This window comes from Chelon labrosus, assembly GCF_963514085.1.
Source record: "Chelon labrosus genome assembly, chromosome: 2".
NCBI classification, from domain to species: Eukaryota; Metazoa; Chordata; class Actinopteri; order Mugiliformes; family Mugilidae; genus Chelon; species Chelon labrosus.
In genome coordinates, this window is record NC_140338.1 from 24,920,486 (window position 1) to 24,941,222 (window position 20,737).

Genomic DNA, 20,737 nt, shown 5'->3' on the forward strand with positions numbered 1-20,737 from the left:
CCGCCTGCTGTGGCATGGAGCATTTTTTAACACAAGAAAAAATAAATTAGCATTCGAATATGCATTTTTCATCGACTAATAGTGTACATTGCAAATCAATTATGAATTATGAGAAGGAATTACATAAAATGGTTGTCATATTTCACTTTACTCCTCGGTTTGATTTGTATTAAATCCTTCAGAGAAAACCCACACGTGTGTCATTCCCACCAGCTTTTTAGAGGGACAGCATTTTGGGTTGTCATGATTAAAAACCATTTGCATTACAGTTCGGGTGGTTTACAGAAATAAATGAAAGTCTGAAACAGATGAACAACAACACTATCAGATATCATCCATCCATCTCCAGCTTGCTCATGTCTTTCCTGTCCGTAAATCCTTTCAGGTTCCATCACTCTTCTCGTAATGTCCTCCCTTCAGCCTGTCTTTGTAATGTATATCATCACTAGCACACTGCCTTGGGTTTTCAAGAGGTGTGTTTAAATGTGGCAAATGGTTCTTAGCAGGCAGTTTTCACAAGGGGAGAGCAACACAAATCAGTAAGATGAAGTTCAAAGAGTGATGAAGCCACCAGAGATTTGGTGTTGCTATGGAGATGAGTGATTCCGTGTGTGTGTGTGTGTGTGTGTGTGTGTGTGTGTGTGTGTGTGTGTGTGTGTGTGTGTGTGTGCTTCACCTGATGTTGTGTACTCAATCTGCCACTGTGATCACAGCTTAACTGTGGCTATGTGTATATGCTGATTCACTGGCAGGTGTTTAAAGTCATAAAATATATCCTGTTTGTCAACTTAAGTAGCCTATCTAAATACCAACTGATTTACAGACAAACGCCACGGATGAATAAAGAAGTCTAAAATAAGAAGCAGTCCTATAAACATTTCATTGCAGGTCATCCGCGCAGAAGCGTGGCTCATCTTTTGGGATAAGAAACATGAAACTTGTGCGCAAACACCATGACATCTCCGTCTCTCGTATTAACTCCTGCCTGCATGAATATTGTTCAAGCCTCACATGAGCCAGCTACCGGCTGCACGTGCAGGGCGCACGGCATTGCCAGAGAGAGAGAGAGGAGGCGCCGGATAGTGCGCATGACAGAGAGTAAACAGAGAGAGAGCACTTCTTGGTAACCTCAAGTCCTCGTTTGCACAGCTTTTCACTTTGGACTTTACATGTGATTAGTGGAGGTGTTGGAGCACGATCAAGATCCAGACGGTTCCCGGATACATGAAGCAACTGATTTAGACTGACAGGATATCTTGGGATATTTCAGCACTGGACAGCTCTCTCTCAGCTGTCTTTCTCTCTCTGTGCGTTTCTCCTTCTCACAAGCGCGTCTGTCATGTGCCAGTGACCATCCATCACACCTGGTGGGGGGCAAGAGCAGAGAGCATGGCGGACTCTCCACAGTATCCTCCCCAAAACTGCTTCTAAGTCTCGAGAGATGAGCATACCGGAGTTCCTGCTCGAAGTGTCCATTGTGGTCATAACCGTTGTCTCGTTGTTGACAAACTTGTCAGTGCTGCTATGCTTCACCCAGAGCGCCGACTTAAGGTCCCATGTGCCTGGAATCTTCGTCCTAAATCTCTCCTTCTCCAACATCCTCCTCGCTGTCGTCAACATGCCTGCCACTTTTCTAGGGGTGGCCAAAAGCGCAAAGCCCTTCGGGGACACGTTCTGCCACGCCGTCAGTTTTGCCGAGACTTTCACCAGCAGTAATGCCATGCTGACCATGGCCGCGCTGAGCATGGACAGGTGGGTCGCGGTGATGTTTCCCCTGAGTTACTCCAGCAAGATGCGCTACAGGGACGCTATTCTCATCGTGGCCTATTCCTGGCTGCACTCTCTAATCTTCTCTCTCACCCAGCTGATGATGGAGTGGGGGGGATACAGCCACACTTACGCCTCGTGCACGGTGCACCTGGACGCGGGGCGGGCGCCTCAGCTGAAAGCCTATGCGACCTTCACGGTGCTGTTCCACTGCAGCAGCTTCGCGCTCTGCCTCCTCGTCATGTGCTTCGCCTACCTGAAAGTTCTGAGAGTGGCCAGGTCCCACTGCAAGAGGATAGATGTCATAACAGTTCAGACTCTGCTTCTGCTGGTCGATATTCACCCCAGGTACAGGATACTGGAGAGATGAGGCCTCAGATATTTTTATTTGGCTGGAGAAAATGGGCATCTCATTGTAAATGCATATACTGGTGACCTAAACTGTTCATTTAGACATAAATTAATCTGTTTGTGTGTCTGTCAGTGTGAAGGAGAGGTGTCTGGCTCAAAAGAAGAAAAGAAGGCAGCGTGCTGCTAAGAAGATTTGCGTCTTCATTGGTTCCTTCGTCCTCTGCTTTTCACCCTATGTTATAACAAGGTAACAATTTACATGCTTACTGTCTGGTTTAATAGTTGGCGTTCCTTACAATAACACCTTATGACATCCACAGAGTCCCAGTAGCACTGAAACAGACTTTATGTGCAGTCTAGCTTAGACTCAGTGTCTTTGTTTCAGTGCTGTTGGATGGCTTGTTTGTTTTTAAGTGTCGTTGTTATGTTGCAACATAGAGAAGAATGTGAGAATTACTAAAAACTCTTCTAAATCTACTATAAAGTCGACTCATTACTTCTCTAACGGTATCAACATAATGAGATTTAGCCATGAATGCACTGATATTGCTGTGGATTGCTTCAGTTTTTGTGCAGCTAACATGTGCAAAGGCACTAGATAAAGCGTTTTACCGAGTCACTTTGCAGATATTGGGGCAGCAAAAATGGCAGCTGCCAGAAATTGTACTACACAGACAATGGAAGGTCATGCATGCCATTTAAAAAATAATAAATTAAAACCATCTACTGAACATTTTCCCCAAGTGTCAATTTAATTAATTTAAGCCCTTTACTGTCTCTGCTGCCGTCCTTAAACTCCTTAAAAGTCCTCTCAAACTGCCTTGACCAGGAAAAAAGTGGAAGAAACCCCAATATTTGTATAACTTCTTATACTTCAAGTACACCAGGGCCAGCAGACCTGACATTTTACTCTCGTCCTCCTTCAGGTTGGTGGAGCTGTTGCCTTCTGTGCACATCCCACGCTACTGGGGTATCGCCACCAAATGTTTATTCTATGCCAAGGCCTCCAGCGACCCCTTCGTCTACTGTCTTCTGCGGCAGCAGTACAGGAAGGCTCTGGTTAGTGTCATCAGCTGGTTTGCGAGGAAGGATCAGTACTTCCTGTCTGTCCACAGCCTGACCAGCACCTTGGACTCCACAGATCATAAATGTCTTGCGAGCGTTACCTGAACTTCTCTCAGTATGCTGGTTTTTAAGTGACTCGATCCTTCCACGAGGGTAAGTAGCCAGCTCAGCAGATGGAAAGAAGCCAATGCATTGCTCAAGGACATTTAAGTTGGACCAGGGGCCTGCTTCATTCACTGGAAGAACTGTTAAGGGCATGTAACAGCTTCTGTTCAATGAGACCTCAAGCACTTCTGATAAAAGGCCTTTTCAGACTGCTCTTTCCACAGGGCTCAGTAATTGTCCTTTCTTTGCCAGGGATACATGAAAAGCCCATCACCATGCTCATGTACTGTCACTGGTATAAATGCAGCTGTGAGTACTGTATTAGTGAATTTGTCGGGAAGCGGTCTTTCGGGTTTCAGTGAAAACCTGGACAAATGTTCATTGTGTTGACTGTTCCGAAGCTAAACTTATATGTTTGTGTTAATGAGTGCCAACGGGGTGTAAAAAATGACTATGCGAATGTGTTAAGATGTTATATCACAGTGTTAAAAATAAACTTCACTGCCACAGACATGCTCTGAGTCTGATATATACCAGTAAAACATCATTAGATTCTGGAGATATTGTAACACTGCACGGCATTCATCAGTGGCATATCACATAATATGACCTTACGCAAGCATGAGCTGTAACCTGTTTTTTAATTTTTCCATTTCAGATTTGTTTTCACTTTGAGTTAGCCTAAAATTGAGGAAGTATTCAGGATTTCACAAGGAAAGCAAATAAGGAGAGCCAAAGGTTATAAACGGAATTTTGCGCATCAGATTGTTGTCTCTTTTAATTATTTGCACACTCCTGGGGTTTATTTTGAAATTCTCACGGCCTTCTTCACCTCTGTGATGGGAACGACTGCCAGGCGCATTATAATTCCTCTGTTATAGCCTGCTAATAGCTTATTATTACAGGAATACAAAGAGTGGAGATCCGGATTGATGAAGTTTCACACACACAAACGCAAATGGTGCAAAAATATTTTCTTGCATTTAATTGCTTCGGCAGCTTTATTAAGTCAAAGCACAGCAGGCATGAACTTCTTCCACCCCCACAAGCCACGTTTCTTCTCACGCACACACACGCATACGCAGAGTTCTGTGCAGTGAAATATGATCGGCACAGCAGTTCGCCACAATCCAGGCTCGCTTTTTTTTTTTTTCTTTTTTTTTTTTTTTCGGGTCAGGGATGCTCCGTTCAGACAAAGGAAGGAGGTTTCCATGCTGTGGGTGGTAATTATCATCCAGCACAGGAGACGGAAAAGAAGCACACACACTGCCACATCACACACAGCGGCTGTCAGGCAGCTTACTGCGCTACAACATGCATTTAAGTCTTTTGGTGCTGCCGTTCCTGTGCTTGACGAAAAGTTGTTGGTGCGCCCCGCAGCACAGTTGTCATCCGGAAGACGAGATCTTGGGTAAGGCCACTCGGTTAACGCTGCCGCTTCATGCGTACGCGCACTAAAGCTATGGTGCATGGCTGACTCGATGTGGCATGGAACTTAAAGTAGAGTTTATCACTACTATGGAGGATTTGAGGTCTGTATCAACAAACATTGATCCGTCTCCGCTCAATATGGAATCCAACTGATCTGTTTATAATATCTAACCTATCATTCAAAATCTGTAACTAGTGAAAATAGTTTATTGTACTTGTTATGTTTTTTTTTTTGTTTTTTTTTAATGTAAATCTGTATATTACCAAGTATGTCGAAGCTTCAAACCAAATGTCTGCAAACATCCATATGATTCAGTTAAAATGCAAAACTTTGCAATAACTTAACGTGACAGACACACGGTGATGTGTTGTTCTCAGGCTGGTCATAAACAGTGATTACAGTAAAGAGAGTTCCTGCTTTGTTTCGTGCTTTTGAAGATGTCGCCCCCTAGCGTTGGATTTACGACCCACTGATGTTTTCATGTTTGTTTGTTTTACAGGAAGATGCAGCAACAACGCTTATGATGAAAAACGTATGTGACCAACTGATTCAAATTTCTCCAGCGTGGAGAGAATGCAGTAGATAATATATGGAACATAGCATTTCTTTCCAACTATGAGGAGAGATCTTAACTAAAATGTTACATGAGTGGAAGTTGAATCATCATCCTATGACCTGACCTTTAGGGCTGGAAACTTGTTGAAATACCAGGAGCTACTACAAGATGAAACAGGTCTGGTCTCCTCAGAGCTAGAAAGAAATGCAGCGCTCAAGATCACTGTGTTTGAGAGGATCTCTGGAGCTTCAAAAACTCCATAGTGCACTGGTCTGCTCTTAGACACCATTCATTAGAGCGTCAGTATATTTTCCCGCTAGATCATTGTAAATATAGCCAGTAGAGTTTATTTCTTCAATTATTTCTGCTTTCTTTCATTGATTTCCCACCAAGAAGCGTGGTAAATGTGATCACAACTGTGCAAAGTGGTTAGTGACAACATATGAGAGGTGTAAGAAGCTTATAGCATTTGTCATAAGATCCACTTGTGGCATAGAGATAAGATATAGATGACATATGGATCATTGAGCATAGGCCTAAATAAGACTTGATATTTAACCCATTGCTCTTTTGAAAGTATTGACTTTCGTTATCTCTTCTGTCTCTCAACAGCTACTTGCACAGAGCTCAACCTAGGATACTGCAATGATATGGATTACACTAAGTAGGTCGTAGAGGTTGGGACGCCAAGAAATCAGTCTGCAACCACTCATTTTGTGTTGAGGCATTGTTCCTTATTGTTTTAAATCAAAATGTATTCATAGGTTCTTGATTGTGGTGATTCTGTGTAAATCCAGTTGTTCATTCATCCTGTAAATCGTGCATACAGAACGATATTCCCCAACATCCTTGGCCACCGGACTCGTATGGACGCGGAGTCAGGCGCCGAGTACCTCCTTCTGAGCGTCATCCATGGCCTCCTCAACGGGGACTGCTCCCCCGAGATCCGTCTCGTAGGCTGCTCGGTGCTAGCCTCGCCCTGCCAGAACGACAAGATGATCAAACCATGCCGCAGCACATGTGAGGCGCTGAGGAAGGACTGCATACACGCCTTTGAGGCCATCGAGATGGCCTGGCCCTACTTCCTGGATTGCGACCGTTTCTTTGCCAGTGAACAGGAGGGCTGCTTCGACCCACTGGCAGGGCTGAAAGGTAGAGGTCACAGTGTTGTTCTGTGTTTTTTGGACCAATTCAAACCATTTGCCCTGTGAAACCAACATCCTCTCTTTTCCCCAAAACCTTGTGTCCCTCCTTCAGCCAGACAGGAGATAGCACTGTCCAGTCTGTCTCCTGAGGAACCCAGCACCATCATCCAGTTCACCTATACCTCCAACACCCAGATGTACAGCTTACTGAAAAGGACAGCAGCCAAGTGCTCCCACATCTCTCACGTCTACAGCATCGGACGCAGCACTGAGGGCAGGGATCTGCTGGTGATTGAGTTCTCCAAAAACCCAGGACAGCACGAGCTATGTGAGTAAGATATAGTTATTTGAAATAATGAGAATTGAACACTAATAATGTGGTGTCAGTATTCCTGTCATAATTGATTTCTTTTTCATTGCTTTGTTTGCCCACACTGCACCAATGCTCATCTTACACCTAAACGTGGATTAATACATTCGCCACATGGGGGCAGTAGAAACTAATATTAAAGCAACACTGATATATTGTCACTTAAATAATGATAATGAGAAATATTTAACATACAGTTTCTTATGTACACACCCAGCTAACACTCCATGAAATATCTATTTGTTCCCGGGCTGGTAGCTTTCAGACCTCTTTTCTTTTCATGTGGAAACAACACCAGTGACGGTTGTGACAATGAACCAAGGTGGTAAAGTTGCAGCAGTACTCCCCTGGGGCTCCAGAGTCATCAGGTGTAAATCTGTAAAAGTTAAACATCTTTTAGTATAACACAATTTAACAGAAAAAATAACATAACACAACATATCCACTTTGACAAATCCAGTCAGCAGACGCGTCACATTAGTATTTCATTTCAAACAAATAAGGAATTGGTCCACCAGTTACTAAAAGTCAAGTGTAGCAAGACAATTAAAAGTTTAAATTTAGGAAGCCCTAAAGTGGGACATTTAAATGTTCAAGTCAGAACGTCATTTGCATCCACATATGTCATGTTTTTTTTCTGCCAGTGGCCATGTTGCCATGTTAGTACCAAGAGAAATTGACAGAAACTTTTCAATTGTCACAAAAATACAAAAAATACAAAAATATAATACAAATAAAAAAAGCTAAGCAAATCTGACCTGATAATTAGAGGTCAGGAAGAGAGAACAAGCTGTGTGGAGACTGTCAGAAAACCTTAGAAGAAGTAGAAAAAACAAATCATCTATGAGAAATAGCTTTGGGAATTGTTTATTTATTCAAAAAGTTGCAATGATTCTTTCTCGTAGGTGTGTATTGACCATGTTCTGTGCTGCCTGCAGACAAAGAAATGTAGGGACTCTTCTTGTCCCCTAGCAAATGATTAGACGTGTGATCTTAATGTTCAAAGGAACGTAAAAGCTTTTCAGTTCATAACTTGATGGTGTCAAATGTTGTGTTAACTATACTGACTGTTTCACAGCTATATAAGATGTTGTAATCAGTCTCTCTCTCTGGTTGATTGGTTTGAGTTTCTGAGGGAATAATGTTACAGCTACTATATGTGTATGTAAAATAATACAGAACATGTATTGAATTTATTTTCTATTTATGTATTTAAATGGTAAATCCTATTGAGGCTCACAGGACATTGGACTATAACTTAAGTTGGACTTGATCTGGCAGCCTGTTCTACTGCCCCAGAGAGGCCAAAGTCACTGAATGCAGCTATAATCAAGTTTGCTTCCACCCATGACCTGCAGTGGAGCCAGAGATCAAGCTGGTGGGAAACATGCACGGCAACGAGGTGCTGGGCCGCCAGCTGCTTATCTACCTGGCCCAGTATCTGTGCTCAGAGTACATTCTGGGAAACCACAGAATTCAGACCATCATCAACACCACTCGCATCCACATTCTGGCTTCCATGAACCCCGATGGCTATGAGCTGGCCGCCTCAGAGGTAGAGGATAGCAATGACCCGGAGCTCGCCAACCACGAAGTAAATATTGTTAACAGGATGAAAGACAAACCTCCATTATCCGTTCCCAACCCACTGTTTGTTCCATCTGTTCAGCTTGAGGTGTGGAGGTGGAAGAATGGGATGCATTAGCCCTCTAGATTGGGAATATAGAAATGGTACGCTATAGTGAAACCCTATGACCAGGTGGCAGGAATTTTGTAAACACTGATGGAATTAGAGCACTCAACTCTTCCACCTCTTGTCAGTTCTGTCTGCATGTCTAGTCCTTCTTTCCACAAAAGGTTTTCCCACTCCCAACAAGGAAAACTTCTTTTTTATTTGAATTTGCAACTTTTAAAAATAAGTTTGCGGGGAGTGGGACAACTGTTTGTACCCTGCATGGAGGATTTTTCCTTTACTAGCTTGCTTAGCACTTGCAGAAGCCTCTCAGCTCTGTTTAGGTCACTGTACGTTATACTCTGCATGAAGTCTGCATTCAGATTATGCTGTCGACTGATCATGTGCATGCATAAATATGTGTCAGCTGTCTGACACAGGACTGACAAACGCATGAGAAAGCTTAAGAGGTCCACTATGAGGAATGTCCATCTATATAATGTACAGTGTGGTCTCAGATGTATTGTGTAGCCCAGTTTCTTTATGGTGACAGAGTATTACATTCTACAAGAGACATTCACTGGGCTGAAACTTCAGTGCTAATGTGCAGCATAAGACAAGCATTTTATCAATATGATATCATTTGAAATGTATTATTATACTTTGAATATCAATATACTTTGAATTGAATATTCATATATGATGTATTGCATGTATCATATAACAGTTTGCTGTTGGATTTAATGCATAAAAGAGGAAAGTGAAACGTCAAACCGTTGCCATATTTGTTCTGCATATGGCACCAAAAATGCAACAGTTCATGATATGTAACTGTTTGCATAATCCAGAAATCTGTTTTTGATTGTTTGGCTGAAAATATCACAGATCAAATGGCCTTTTTTTTTTAATGAATGATAGAATGATACATTTGTCACTTCTTCTCATGGCGGATACATGGTCTTGTCTACATGTTAACAATAGAATTATCAGAAGTAGTCTGACATGTTCCTTCTTGAATTCCTGACTAATATTCCTGTAATCTGCTTAGTGTTGTCTTAACATCATCACTGCTCCCACTAATCGTCATCATTGCCATTGTAATTAATACCAGTCTGAATTATTCTACAGCTTTTAAGTTTTCTAGTTGTTTGAACTTAAACGTTTCAGGGCCACTTGTTGAATGGTTGGACCAACGGTCGCACTAACGCCCAGAACCTTGACCTGAACCGCAACTTTCCTGACCTCACCTCCGTCTTCTACCGGAACCGGCGCAGCAGACACTACCGCATAGACCACATCCCAATCCCTGATGCCTACTGGTTTGGGAAGGTCGGATGGCGTTAGTTGTTCTACACAACATTTATGGAGAAGTGTCTGCATAAGATATTTCAATTTGGATCCCAGAACCATCTAATCCAGTCTTTGGGCTCTAGGTGGCACCAGAGACCTATGCAGTGATGAAGTGGATCAGGTCACTGCCTTTCGTTCAGTCTGCCAGCCTCCACGGAGGGGAGCTGGTGGTCTCCTATCCCTTCGACTTCTCGAGGCATCCCCAAGAGGAGAGGATGTTCTCACCCACTCCAGATGAACAGGTGAGAAAGCAGTTTTTATAGGTAAACACAACACAAATGCTGCACTGTACACTCTCTCAATATCCACACATAATATCTTCCATTGTTCAGGTATTCAAGCAGCTGGCTCGTACCTACGCCGACGCCCATGACACCATGTCAAACAATGACACAGAGAGATGTGGAGCCTCCTTTTATCGGACCAGGGGCATCATCAATGGTGCTCTGTGGTACAGTTTTGCTGGTGGTGAGCTACTTTTAAAACCACAAAGAGAACCCTTGAAGCTCTATACTCCACTGATTTTCAGTTTAATTGTGCATTTCCCAACCTCTGCAGGCATGTCAGATTTCAATTACCTGCACACCAACTGTCTAGAGATCACCGTAGAGCTCGGCTGTGACAAATTCCCCTCAGAGGCCGAGCTTTACCCAGAATGGAAGAGGAATAAGGAAGCTCTGCTCAGTTTTCTTGAGTCTGTAAGCATCTGTTTTGTTTTTTTCTTAACGGGAAGAATGAACTGCTCGATCAGGCAATCTTAATTTAAAGAGAACTGTTATTATTAACATCATTACCTTTATGTAACCAGGAAAAGTCTAACTGAGATTGAAAATCTCCTTTAAAAGGAACCAAGACAGGGAGCATACTAACTACAAGGCTCCAAGTCATTTAAAATTCTGAGGAAATGGAGCAAACAGGATGCCCTAGCTATCTAGACATAGTTGAGGTAGATATACAGTATTATTATATGGATAAACATTGAGAAGCTTTTGAGAATGAATTTGAGAAAAATTTAGTTTCAACTTTTACTTCCTTTACTTCCTTTTTGTGGCATCAGTAGAGGAAACATAGACTCTGAGAGGCTTAGTCCTAAAATAAAAACCCAGCTTCAGCTTTTGCACCATTTGCTGAATGTGAAGCATAAAAGAAAGAAAAGATTCATCAATTGCAGCTCTTAGAGCCCCCAAATGTGGTGATCGATTATTCACTGGTTTTGATTCTGCATCATAAAAATGATACGTGTGGTGTATTCAGGTGATACTGGGTGGGACAGAGGAATAATATAGCTTGTCACTGTGCTCACTTTCTCTGAACAGGTCCACAGAGGAATAAAGGGAGTAGTTAAGGATGTTAATGGGAACGGGATAAAAGGTGCAACTATCTCCGTCAGGGGAATTAGGAAAGATGTCACCACAGGTAAATATTGTCTATTTGGCATGATTTTTTATATATATATATATATAAAAAAAACTTCTACCTCTACTGGTCACTTTATATTTTTAACAGGTCACTTTATATTTTTAACATAGTCTATAGTTGTATAAAACATTTTATTTCTAGTTACTTTCTGTTTTTTATATAGTTTTTGTATTGTATGTTCAATGTATGTTACTGCTACTGGATGCTTGAATTTCCCTCGGGATTAATAAAGTATCTATCTATCTATCTATCTATCTATCTATGATGCTGTCTGTGGTAGAGAAGTGGGATATATTTATACTGTATGTTACTGACTTGTAGTATTTAGACATTTTCAAGCATAGTTTGTACTTTTTTTGTCAAGTTCTTTGCTCATTTACTTCACTATGTTTTCTTCACTTCCCTCGCCTTCAGCTGAAGATGGAGACTACTGGAGGCTGATAAACCCTGGCACTCACATCCTGACCGCCACGGCTAAGGGTTACTCCAGAGTCACAAAGAGGATTCATATGCCTTATAGCATGACCAGAGCTGGACGTGTTGACTTTATCTTGGAGCAGGTTTGGCTCTTCTGTCATGCACATTTTTTTAATCTCACTCCCAAGACGTGCATGGTCATCAATTCACCACCTCTGCTCTGTAATTTTCGCACCCAGGTTCCCGTGGAGCCCGATATCGACGACCACCTCTTCCCCACAGTAGACACATGGGAACGATTTGACCCCTACAACCAGTTTGAGCGCTACAGCAGCGAGCCGAATGTGGATGAAGCAGGGGTAGAGAGGCAGGAGAAACAGTGGTGGTGGAACTACTTCTCCCAGTCTGGCATCTCCCCTCCACAATGGCTGCTACGAAATGTCTAGACAAATTATGGGGAAATAAAGATCCTGATGTACTACTACGCAGGGAGACTGGTGATGGACGGTGCCACATCCAGCCCCACCGGTGCTCTCAGAGGCGTCTATGTAGCAGCAGTTATACGTAACCCAACACACATTTCAGTGCTTATTAAAAGGATGTGAATAAGCTTTTTTTTTTTTCTCCCACCTGGCAACACATTAAGTTCTGGCCGCTGAGCAAGGCTTTAGTCCGTATTACTTTGCAGCTGCATTTAACTAGCTTTAAGCAAATCACTGGGGAATGAATGAGGTATGGATACCATAACTGGCTGCCTTGCTAAAACAAACACAGTCACAAATACTGCACTTATTTGGATATGATCACATGATATGAATGATTGCAGATTACAGATGTGTAGGCAGCTACATAAAAAATCATCTCAAAATTTAACTGGTCACTCTTTTTTGTCATCACATTACACCAGCAAATTTCCCGTAACATGTAGCCACACTTTCTTCATAATACAGGCCATGCTGTTAAAAGCCTCCTGGACCAGTAACAGCATCTGTTATGGAGAGCCATATTTAAGCTCGGATTAACAGTAATGCTGTACCGTCTGCGAGCAGTAGAAATTATTGCTTTGTTTTTTTTTTGTTTTTTTTTTACAAGCATAACAATGACATCTAAAATGCTTCTGCCACTGTTTCTATCCCAAATATATTTTGCTTAAAGCAGAGTAACATGTTGTCAAGTATAAAATAGACACCAGTGGGCTTACTTTAGCACAGTGTTGCAAGATGGGAAATGAAGAAATATTGTAGTGTCGCTTTAAAATGATCATATTTTGACCCAAACTATTGTATGTACTAAAACAACTTAAACATACACACACACACACACACACACACACACTAGGACAGTGCATTTAAAATCAAAGCTATTCTATGTGCATGAACCTGCAATAACCCAAGGAATAAAAACGGAGACTTGTCCATTTGAATGAAACAACTGCTTTATTCACTGTCAGTCAGATGGCTAACTATCGTATCGCATCGTATTTGCCCTTTCATATGGTATGGGCCCTGAAACCATCGTATAAATACGACAATTACCGTATATCTGGCACCGCAGCCTCACACTCATTGCGAGGAAATGTTTGGTCACCAGGGGGCGCCAGAGAAGCATACAAAAATAGCTGTCCAGGTGCGTTGTTTATCCTCGCGCCTAACACAGGTGCAGGTATTTTGCTTTAATTGGTTACGCTACAGAACCGAGGGCATCATGTTGTAATGCTATAATAATGTAATACACCCGACCTTTCTAAATGGAGACTATGTACTCACAGTTCGCTCAGTTACTCAGTTTAGTTTTTTATAAAAAGAAACCTCAAGGCATCTTGCTAGTTTTCTGCACGGGAGACAAATTCTTTCAGTTGATAATTAAAAGGTAAGCGGCTCTTTTTAATTTGGTTTATTTTATTTGGCACAATTGTCTTCAATTCTCCATTGCTAGTTAATGTTATTTCCCTGCCCAGAAGTTGCCAACAGGGTGTGAATAGCACTACATAAAATACACAGGAAACTCCACTGTACTCTACCTGGAACTAATTTAATATAGCATTTGGTAGTAAAGTATCCCCCCCCGTTGTGCATTATTGCTTATCTTACTTCCTACGCTGTAAAAAGTAGAGAAAATATTTGAATATCAGAATACAAAATACTGTATGCAATTCTGTAACTTCCACAGCTGAATGGGATGGTTAATATTGTTAGTGACATTCTTGACATTCCTGTAATGTTGGCCTAAAACGCCACCCAAAGTAAATTTAAAGCTGTTTTTGAAACATTTGGAGTACAGGCATGGTTTTGGCCTCTTTCGAAAGATAACACATTTTTCTGTATAAGTGTTACTGGTACTGAATAATAGGAGTTTGAATACACTGAAAATGAAGAATTTTATGTCTGCCCATTCCCCCCCCCCCCCCCCCCCAATAATATTTGCCTTCAACATGACTGTAGCTCGGTGGTGTGGACTGGAAAACACAATGGGACCACAGCTTGAAGTCTCACCCATTTCAGATTTGACAATAATACTACAGAACATGACTGTTTTATACACAATTTTTTCTAAGGTTAGCACCAGGCGTGCCAACAGTGTGCCAAAAAAAATGGTAAACAGTCATCTTATTGGGTCAAGTGAAGTGTCAATCAAAAGTTCAGAGTTCAGAGCTGTTTTGGTATCATGGTGTGGTTAATACAAGCTAAGTAAGGTTAAAAGTATGCATTTCTTATGGAAATTGTGAACATTTTCTGCAACGGACATTAAGCCATTATAGAGAAAAGACTTGGTGTGAACTAACTATTTTACCGGATGACATTTACTGGACCATTTTTGTTGGAGTTTTATCTGCTCTTGGAATACTGTGAGGCTCAACAGAAGAGTCGTTTCCATTTTTGTGTTTGCCGCTGGACTGACATAAGTGTTTACTGAGCCTGCAGTTATGATTATATCCTGAAGTAATATGCATCATTCTAATCTCAAGAAATTAAAGTTTCCAGCAGTGTATAAGCAGTGTATAACATGTGTTGAGTTAATCCCCAGTTAAGTCACCTAAATAGTGGGCCATTGGAAAGGCAACGGGTTAAACCTGTGGGTAGGCCTAGCAGTGAGAAAGGATCACTTCTGCATCAAGTTTTGTGAATTTGTAATAACTGATGCACTTTGTAGTCAGATGCTGATTAAATACTAACATAACAGCTCTACTGTGACTTTGAAGCTATGTTTTATTTTCAGATCAGATGTTATGGTTACAGTTATTGTCAGTGAAGGTTTTTTGACTGCTACAGCAGAGTTCTCCTTTATTGTTTTGATGCCATGGTCGTCTTGAGTTTCTTTGGTCTGAAGTCTTGCCAGCGAGCTCACAGCAGGAGTCCCACTGAAGCTAAAGCCTTAAAAGGATCTAATTTTTCTCTTCAAATGGACCATCTTTTCCAGACCCAAATATTCCCAGAGCTCGATGACAGACAGCTGGTAGCATGTAGTATGCGCTACTCCATTGGGTCGGCATGTCTTGCTTAAATCTTTTTCTAAACTGAAGATTTTCAAGCAGGAAGTTTAAACTATTTCATGTCGACTGTCAACTATGTGCAATACTTTTCTGGGTCAAAAGACGGCAAGAAAAGCCAACTAACCTGCAACTACCACCACCAACTGTGCAGCTATCACTGGTTATGTAACGTAACTTCAGATTCTATGACTAAAGGTGTCAAACGTTGCTGTAAATTGCTACCAGGTGCGGTTGTATATGAGCTGTCTTGTAGCAGATCCCTCTGGTACAAGTACATGTGTGCACAAGAATTACTATTGGTCCAGTCCTATATCTATATCTATATTTTTTGATTGCAGTGGTGGAATGGTCATAGTTACACAAACTGATCCGATCAGCATCAAATAGGGAAAGCAGTTTTTCTTTCTGGGAGAGTTAAATGTTCTCTGCATTATATAGTGAACCTGGGATATAGCTTATGGACAGAGACACTGTTGATAATTAAAAAAAATAAATGCTTATTTTATTTGAAGTATATATATCTACATGGGTAAATCTGTACACATAAACACTGAGTTATACTGTTAACCAATAATTGATATGTAATAAAAATACATGAAATGTTTGTGCACTGCCAATGGTGTAATAATCAGAGCAGACATAAAATCCATCCTTGCTCACACTATGCCATAGTGCCAGTTTATTTATCTGTCCATCATAATCTGTCTGCACCACCTGCATACGACCGCACAGCGTACCCAGTCGTCACAGCTGGAGCGGAGGATGCACAGCAGTCTTTCAATAATATCTGCTGGGGGCGTGATTGCGTGCAACCTCTCCTGACCTCACTGTCCATCTGTTATCTGTTTCTAAAGCACACTGACCTGTGCTTGAACTAATGTAAGTGCCAGAGCACGATTCATATCCATATTCTATCCGATAATTGGCCACGCTAGAGGAAGGCCAGCGTTGTATATAGGCAGTCTATGTAATTTGTTTATTGCATTTAAAAAGGAAGCAGAAGTACTTACCGACCCTGTAGACGGGGCACATATCCTCAGAGCAGGTTTTATAATGATGATTATGAGTTTAATGGAAGTCAGCAGTAGGAGAAGAAACACTCATTATAAGACTATGTATCAGTGGACTGAATTAAGTCCAACACAAATGAGGGCCACAACAGTAATAACATTACATTAATGTTAAAAGTCTCATGGTGATGCCTTAACAAATTTACACTGGATTAAAGCTTTGTTACAGAGAGCCAGACAAGGCTAATAAAAGCTAAGCCATGCATTAGCATCGCAGATTTATTATTTAAGTATTTGTTGGCCTATGACAGAATACAGAAATGCCAAATGACACCATTATGTAGTCTGTCCACCAGAGAGCAATGACAGTCCTGTTCAGAGTGTGCATTTCATTTTTTTTTTTTAAAGGAATAAAATACACAAACATTAATACTGCTATAGGCCTCAAAAATCCGGGTTACAGTGCTAATGCATCTGTACCTCACGTGCCAACCCCAAGGTCAGTGTTGGTCTGTCCTTGTGTGAGAGCTCCTTATGTGTTGACATACAATGAAAGCCTTTGATTCTTTTCTGTTGTGAGAAGCATGATGTATGTTGTCTTGAAACTTTTCTGCTAAATCTAAATAATTTTTTTTTTTTTTTATAGAGACATGGGAGTCTGGATACAAGAATGCAGAAGCTGCAGTTATGGGTATGTTTGTTACTATTTGTTCACCTTTAACTTGAGTACAAACTGTTATACGCGCACACACCTGTAGTTATCAGCAACACACACTGCCTGTTAATCTCTTTTAATATTTGTTGTTGGTGATGGCAGGATGCAAAAAAAACCCCAAAACAATCCAAAATACATTATTTAATTTAAAAGATGGTTAGATTTATAGATATAGATTTACATAACAAAAGCTTAAAGGCCTCGGAAACTTATTTAGTTTCATACCAACATTTTAACTATTTCTTACCGAAGTTGTGGGGTTACACTGGAAAAGATTACGTACTGTCATACACAAATAAGGATTGAGCAACTGTTGTATCGGATGACAGTTGTTATCTGTGTCAACTAAATTTGACCTGAAATATACCTTATTAATCTAATAAGGCAGATAAATTGAATTATTAAGTGGTAGATTATAATGTGATACATTTTGGTCAACTTCTGAATTGATGATCTAAATGACTGCTCACTGTCACTTTCCTTCACTCTTACTGTACCTGCGTCGTCTACACATCTCTTTAATTTCAGTGTGGGTTTTGTCACATTTTCCATCTTCCCCCACCTTCATACTTTGATTGTTATTTGATTGGGACGGCTCAGATACTGAACCCTCTCTGGCTCTCAATGAGAAACTAGTTAGGCTTTTTTAGCCTTAATTGTAGTTCCAAAATCTTAAGCTTAGCCTCACCGTTGCTGTCTTTATGTAGACTTTAATACTGGCGCTGTAATTTATAATATGCATATCGTAGATGTGGGCTGTGAAATTGGGTCTCTGTTTAATCCACACCTTTAAGATTAGGGTTTAGAATTCTCTGTGGCCACGGTGCATGTCTAATACTCGTCATTGTAGCCATAACACACGTCAATTTACACTGTTAGTATGGTTTCTGATATCAAGAATGAAAAATACAGCGATATTGTTATTAGCATAGACCGCAAGACCAGACCACAATATTTTTTTTCCCTGTCTGTTTTTGAACATGAGCATAAGCATTCCACCACGCGCAGGTTTCTCAGTGATCTTCAGTAATGTTTTCACGCTTAGGTTTGCTAGATCAGTGTGGTCTTGCCTTTAGAGCATCCACTGTCTATTTGAACTTATCAACACTCAAAGGAGAAATGCAGACTAAAATTTAATCGTATCACTGGACACCTTTTATTTGACATTCTTAAATATCACTTGTTACACAGCTGCCAAAGAAATGACACGCTGTCCTCATTCTGTTAGCAACGGAATGTTTCCAAGAACATCCATTGGTTACAGGTCCACTTTTAACTAAGGATATTCAAAATGTTATCTCATGTTATAGAAGCCCTTTTCTCTATAAACTCCTCCTAATATTATAGCCAGGACAACATGGTAGTTATATTGTATTTGTAGATTTTCTCTTTGAAAGGCCATTTTGCATCATGCTATAATTATCTTTTTTTTTTTTTCCAAGGCAGTGTGTTCCCAAATGTCTCCTCCTTATGTTCCTGGAGTGAGTTTCCATCTGGCAGACTTCCACCAAGATTTCTGCCTTCCCTCTCTCTCTCTCTCTCTCTCTCTCTCTCTCTCTCTCTCTCTCTCTCTCTCTCCCTCTCTCTCTTTCTCTAACTTTCCCAGTGCACCATGTAGTCACTTTCAATCTGACTGCATCAGTTTCTCCAACATAACACTTTTTAACACTCTGCATATATAATGCAAATGCCAAACCACTTAGCTCTGAACTTCCTCCATCCCTCTCTTTTCCTCTCCCTCTGTTCCCTCTCTGTCTTTCATTCCTGTAGCTATCTAGCCGCTATCTAGCCGCCATGCCCCAGGAGTAGAGGCCTGCTCAATGTGGCAGAGATGATTTGTTTGCTTTGCAATTATTTTCCGTCAGTGGAGACAAATGGATTCATACTGCATAGAAAATCCCACACAGACAGGGCCGGAGCGAAGCGTGCAGTAGAACGGCCTAATAGACAGAGATGAGGAACATAGAGCACTTTGGATAAAGATGTGAATAGCGTTATAAAGAACATCACAGTATGATATGGCTCTGCTTAAGTGTAGACTCTAAAGAACAAGTTAAAAAGTTAACTGCCAATTGTGTGGACATCTGTTGATCTAATAAATCTTTTTCTTACCAGTCCCACAATGCAGTTTTAAGACTGCTTGTACAAATAATAAGTACTGCTGTAGATCAACGCTACTGATTCAGATGGAACCACATTTTTCTTATTGTGATTTGAAAGAAGTAATGCCTCCTGGATTGTATGTCTACACAGCATGTTGGAAAAACACAGGACAGGCAATATTTCAAATGAACTTGATTCTTTTTTTTGACACAATGTGTGAAGTGTCTAGATCATGAAAAGGTAGCCATGCAGTCATGTAAACTGAAACGTAAATATGTTGTTTGTTATGTGCACCTGCTGCAGCTTTCAAGACAGTTGGATAACTGGCTCTGGTTATCTCATAGACATCTGGAATCTACCAGCGGGACAGACTCTGCACACCAATCTGTGCTCTTAGTTTGGTAATGCTAGCTAAGCACCTGTCTGCCCATGTCAGGCTGATTGAGCGGATGATTTGATGTGCAGCAGTAGCTACTCTGTCTTCGCTAAAACTTGCTCCGAAAGCTCAGAAAGTATTTTATTTGACTAAACCTTCATTGATGTTACCAAATTATTGGTAATTGGTTATTCTTTGGTACACAAATTAAATAAAAGCTGGACGATAATTGCAAGGCCTTTAGCTTTAAATTATCCTGAAAACAAAGACTGTTGATGATGATACATCATTTTACTTCAGCATGTTTTCTTACTGTTTTATTCCATTTAATCTTCTTCAGGTTTATTCGTTTTCAAATGTAACTACCGTTTGTCAAGACAAATGTTACATATTTAAAGTGAATTAATTGTATCCCCTTGAATAATGGAACAAACGATAAAGTATTAAGCTGGCACTTAAGTTTCTGGGTAGAACATGTTTCACTGTGCCTGTGAAGATGTCCAGGTGCAGTATCAAAATAACCCATACACAGTATCTGTCTATCTTGCAGCAAATGCAGCAGTCTGATTCATATCAAACCATGCGTGTAATAGCGATAACTGAGGTTTAAATAATATTTTAAATGAGTAATGAATGTTTTGGCAATACAGCTGAATTCATTCATTGAGAAAGCCTTATTTGCCCCTCATGAGCTCATGACTATTGGGCAGGTTTGAGGAGGTCTCCACCTGAACTGACTCATTTCATTCTGAGAAACTAATATCCCAGACTTTATACCCTGAAAGCCCCTCCTACATAATCGCTGAAGATATTTAAATGCATAACTAACGCAAACATTTTCTAAACAATTGTCTCAATATACAGAAATTTACGGACCAGCTTGTTTATTTCCCGAATGCAAACCTCCCCCCTGTACTCCACCCAACATGGTACATTCAGATTTCACCCAGCTATAAAAGACTTTTGGATTCTCCGACTTCCTCTTTGTTGACAGTTTGGACTTTCAATCAGGTGGTGACCAATGGTGGTGACATGAAGCACATAGCCTATGTGTAGGTATTTCTTTACCTTCTACAAAATGTCAGCATGAACATGGAAGGATTCAAACAAACACCAGTTAGCTTGGTTAGCATGCTAAAATGGAAGTGCTCCATTGACTGACTATGCTAGCACAACTTAGCCACAGAAGCCTAGGCCTTACAGTGTAAAGGAGAGTGGTGAAATGATAATTTCCATGTTTGTATAACTAGAACAACAACAAAAACAATCTTGATTTAACATAAATAAATAAAAAATTTGAGATAACAACACTAGAGGGCCTAGTTTATGCTGTGCTCGTTGTGCAGCCTACTTTCTGGGGAGCACTAGCCACCAGTCAAAAGCAACAATGCTGA

General features: G+C 40.8%; 2 protein-coding genes across 3 annotated transcripts; both read left to right on the forward strand.

Annotated features, from left to right (window-relative positions):
• Nucleotides 1–1,441: 1,441 nt before the first annotated feature.
• LOC311495626 (G-protein coupled receptor 26-like) lies at nt 1,442–3,400 on the forward strand (the record flags this gene model as incomplete). Its single annotated transcript, XM_084555147.1, has 3 exons — nt 1,442–2,115; nt 2,252–2,365; nt 3,045–3,400. The coding sequence occupies 3 exons, from the start codon at nt 1,442–1,444 to the stop codon at nt 3,286–3,288; spliced, it is 1,032 nt and encodes a 343-aa protein (XP_084411273.1). The 3' UTR covers nt 3,289–3,400.
• A 1,114-nt stretch (nt 3,401–4,514) lies between these two features.
• Nucleotides 4,515–13,073, forward strand: cpz (carboxypeptidase Z). 2 transcript variants are annotated; one of them, XM_084563921.1, is made up of 13 exons: nt 4,515–4,699; nt 5,220–5,252; nt 5,889–5,940; nt 6,106–6,428; nt 6,534–6,749; nt 8,150–8,385; nt 9,631–9,792; nt 9,897–10,055; nt 10,146–10,281; nt 10,372–10,511; nt 11,130–11,229; nt 11,647–11,792; nt 11,889–13,073. In XM_084563921.1, the coding sequence occupies exons 1-13, from the start codon at nt 4,603–4,605 to the stop codon at nt 12,093–12,095; spliced, it is 2,007 nt and encodes a 668-aa protein (XP_084420047.1). In that variant the 5' UTR covers nt 4,515–4,602; the 3' UTR covers nt 12,096–13,073. The 2 variants fall into 2 exon arrangements, with proteins under 2 accessions (XP_084420047.1, XP_084420048.1); XM_084563922.1 differs by having other exon boundaries at nt 8,150–8,346.
• The last annotated feature ends 7,664 nt before the right edge of the window (nt 13,074–20,737 follow it).

Bases quoted from the DNA above. Each gene is read 5' to 3' on its own strand.
- cpz (XM_084563921.1), top strand. From the start codon at position 4,603: ATGCATTTAAGTCTTTTGGTGCTGCCGTTCCTGTGCTTGACGAAAAGT. The intron at 6,429-6,533 runs GTAGAGGTCACA...TCCCTCCTTCAG, and splicing joins CCCACTGGCAGGGCTGAAAG to CCAGACAGGAGATAGCACTG. The intron at 10,056-10,145 runs GTGAGAAAGCAG...TCCATTGTTCAG, and splicing joins CACCCACTCCAGATGAACAG to GTATTCAAGCAGCTGGCTCG.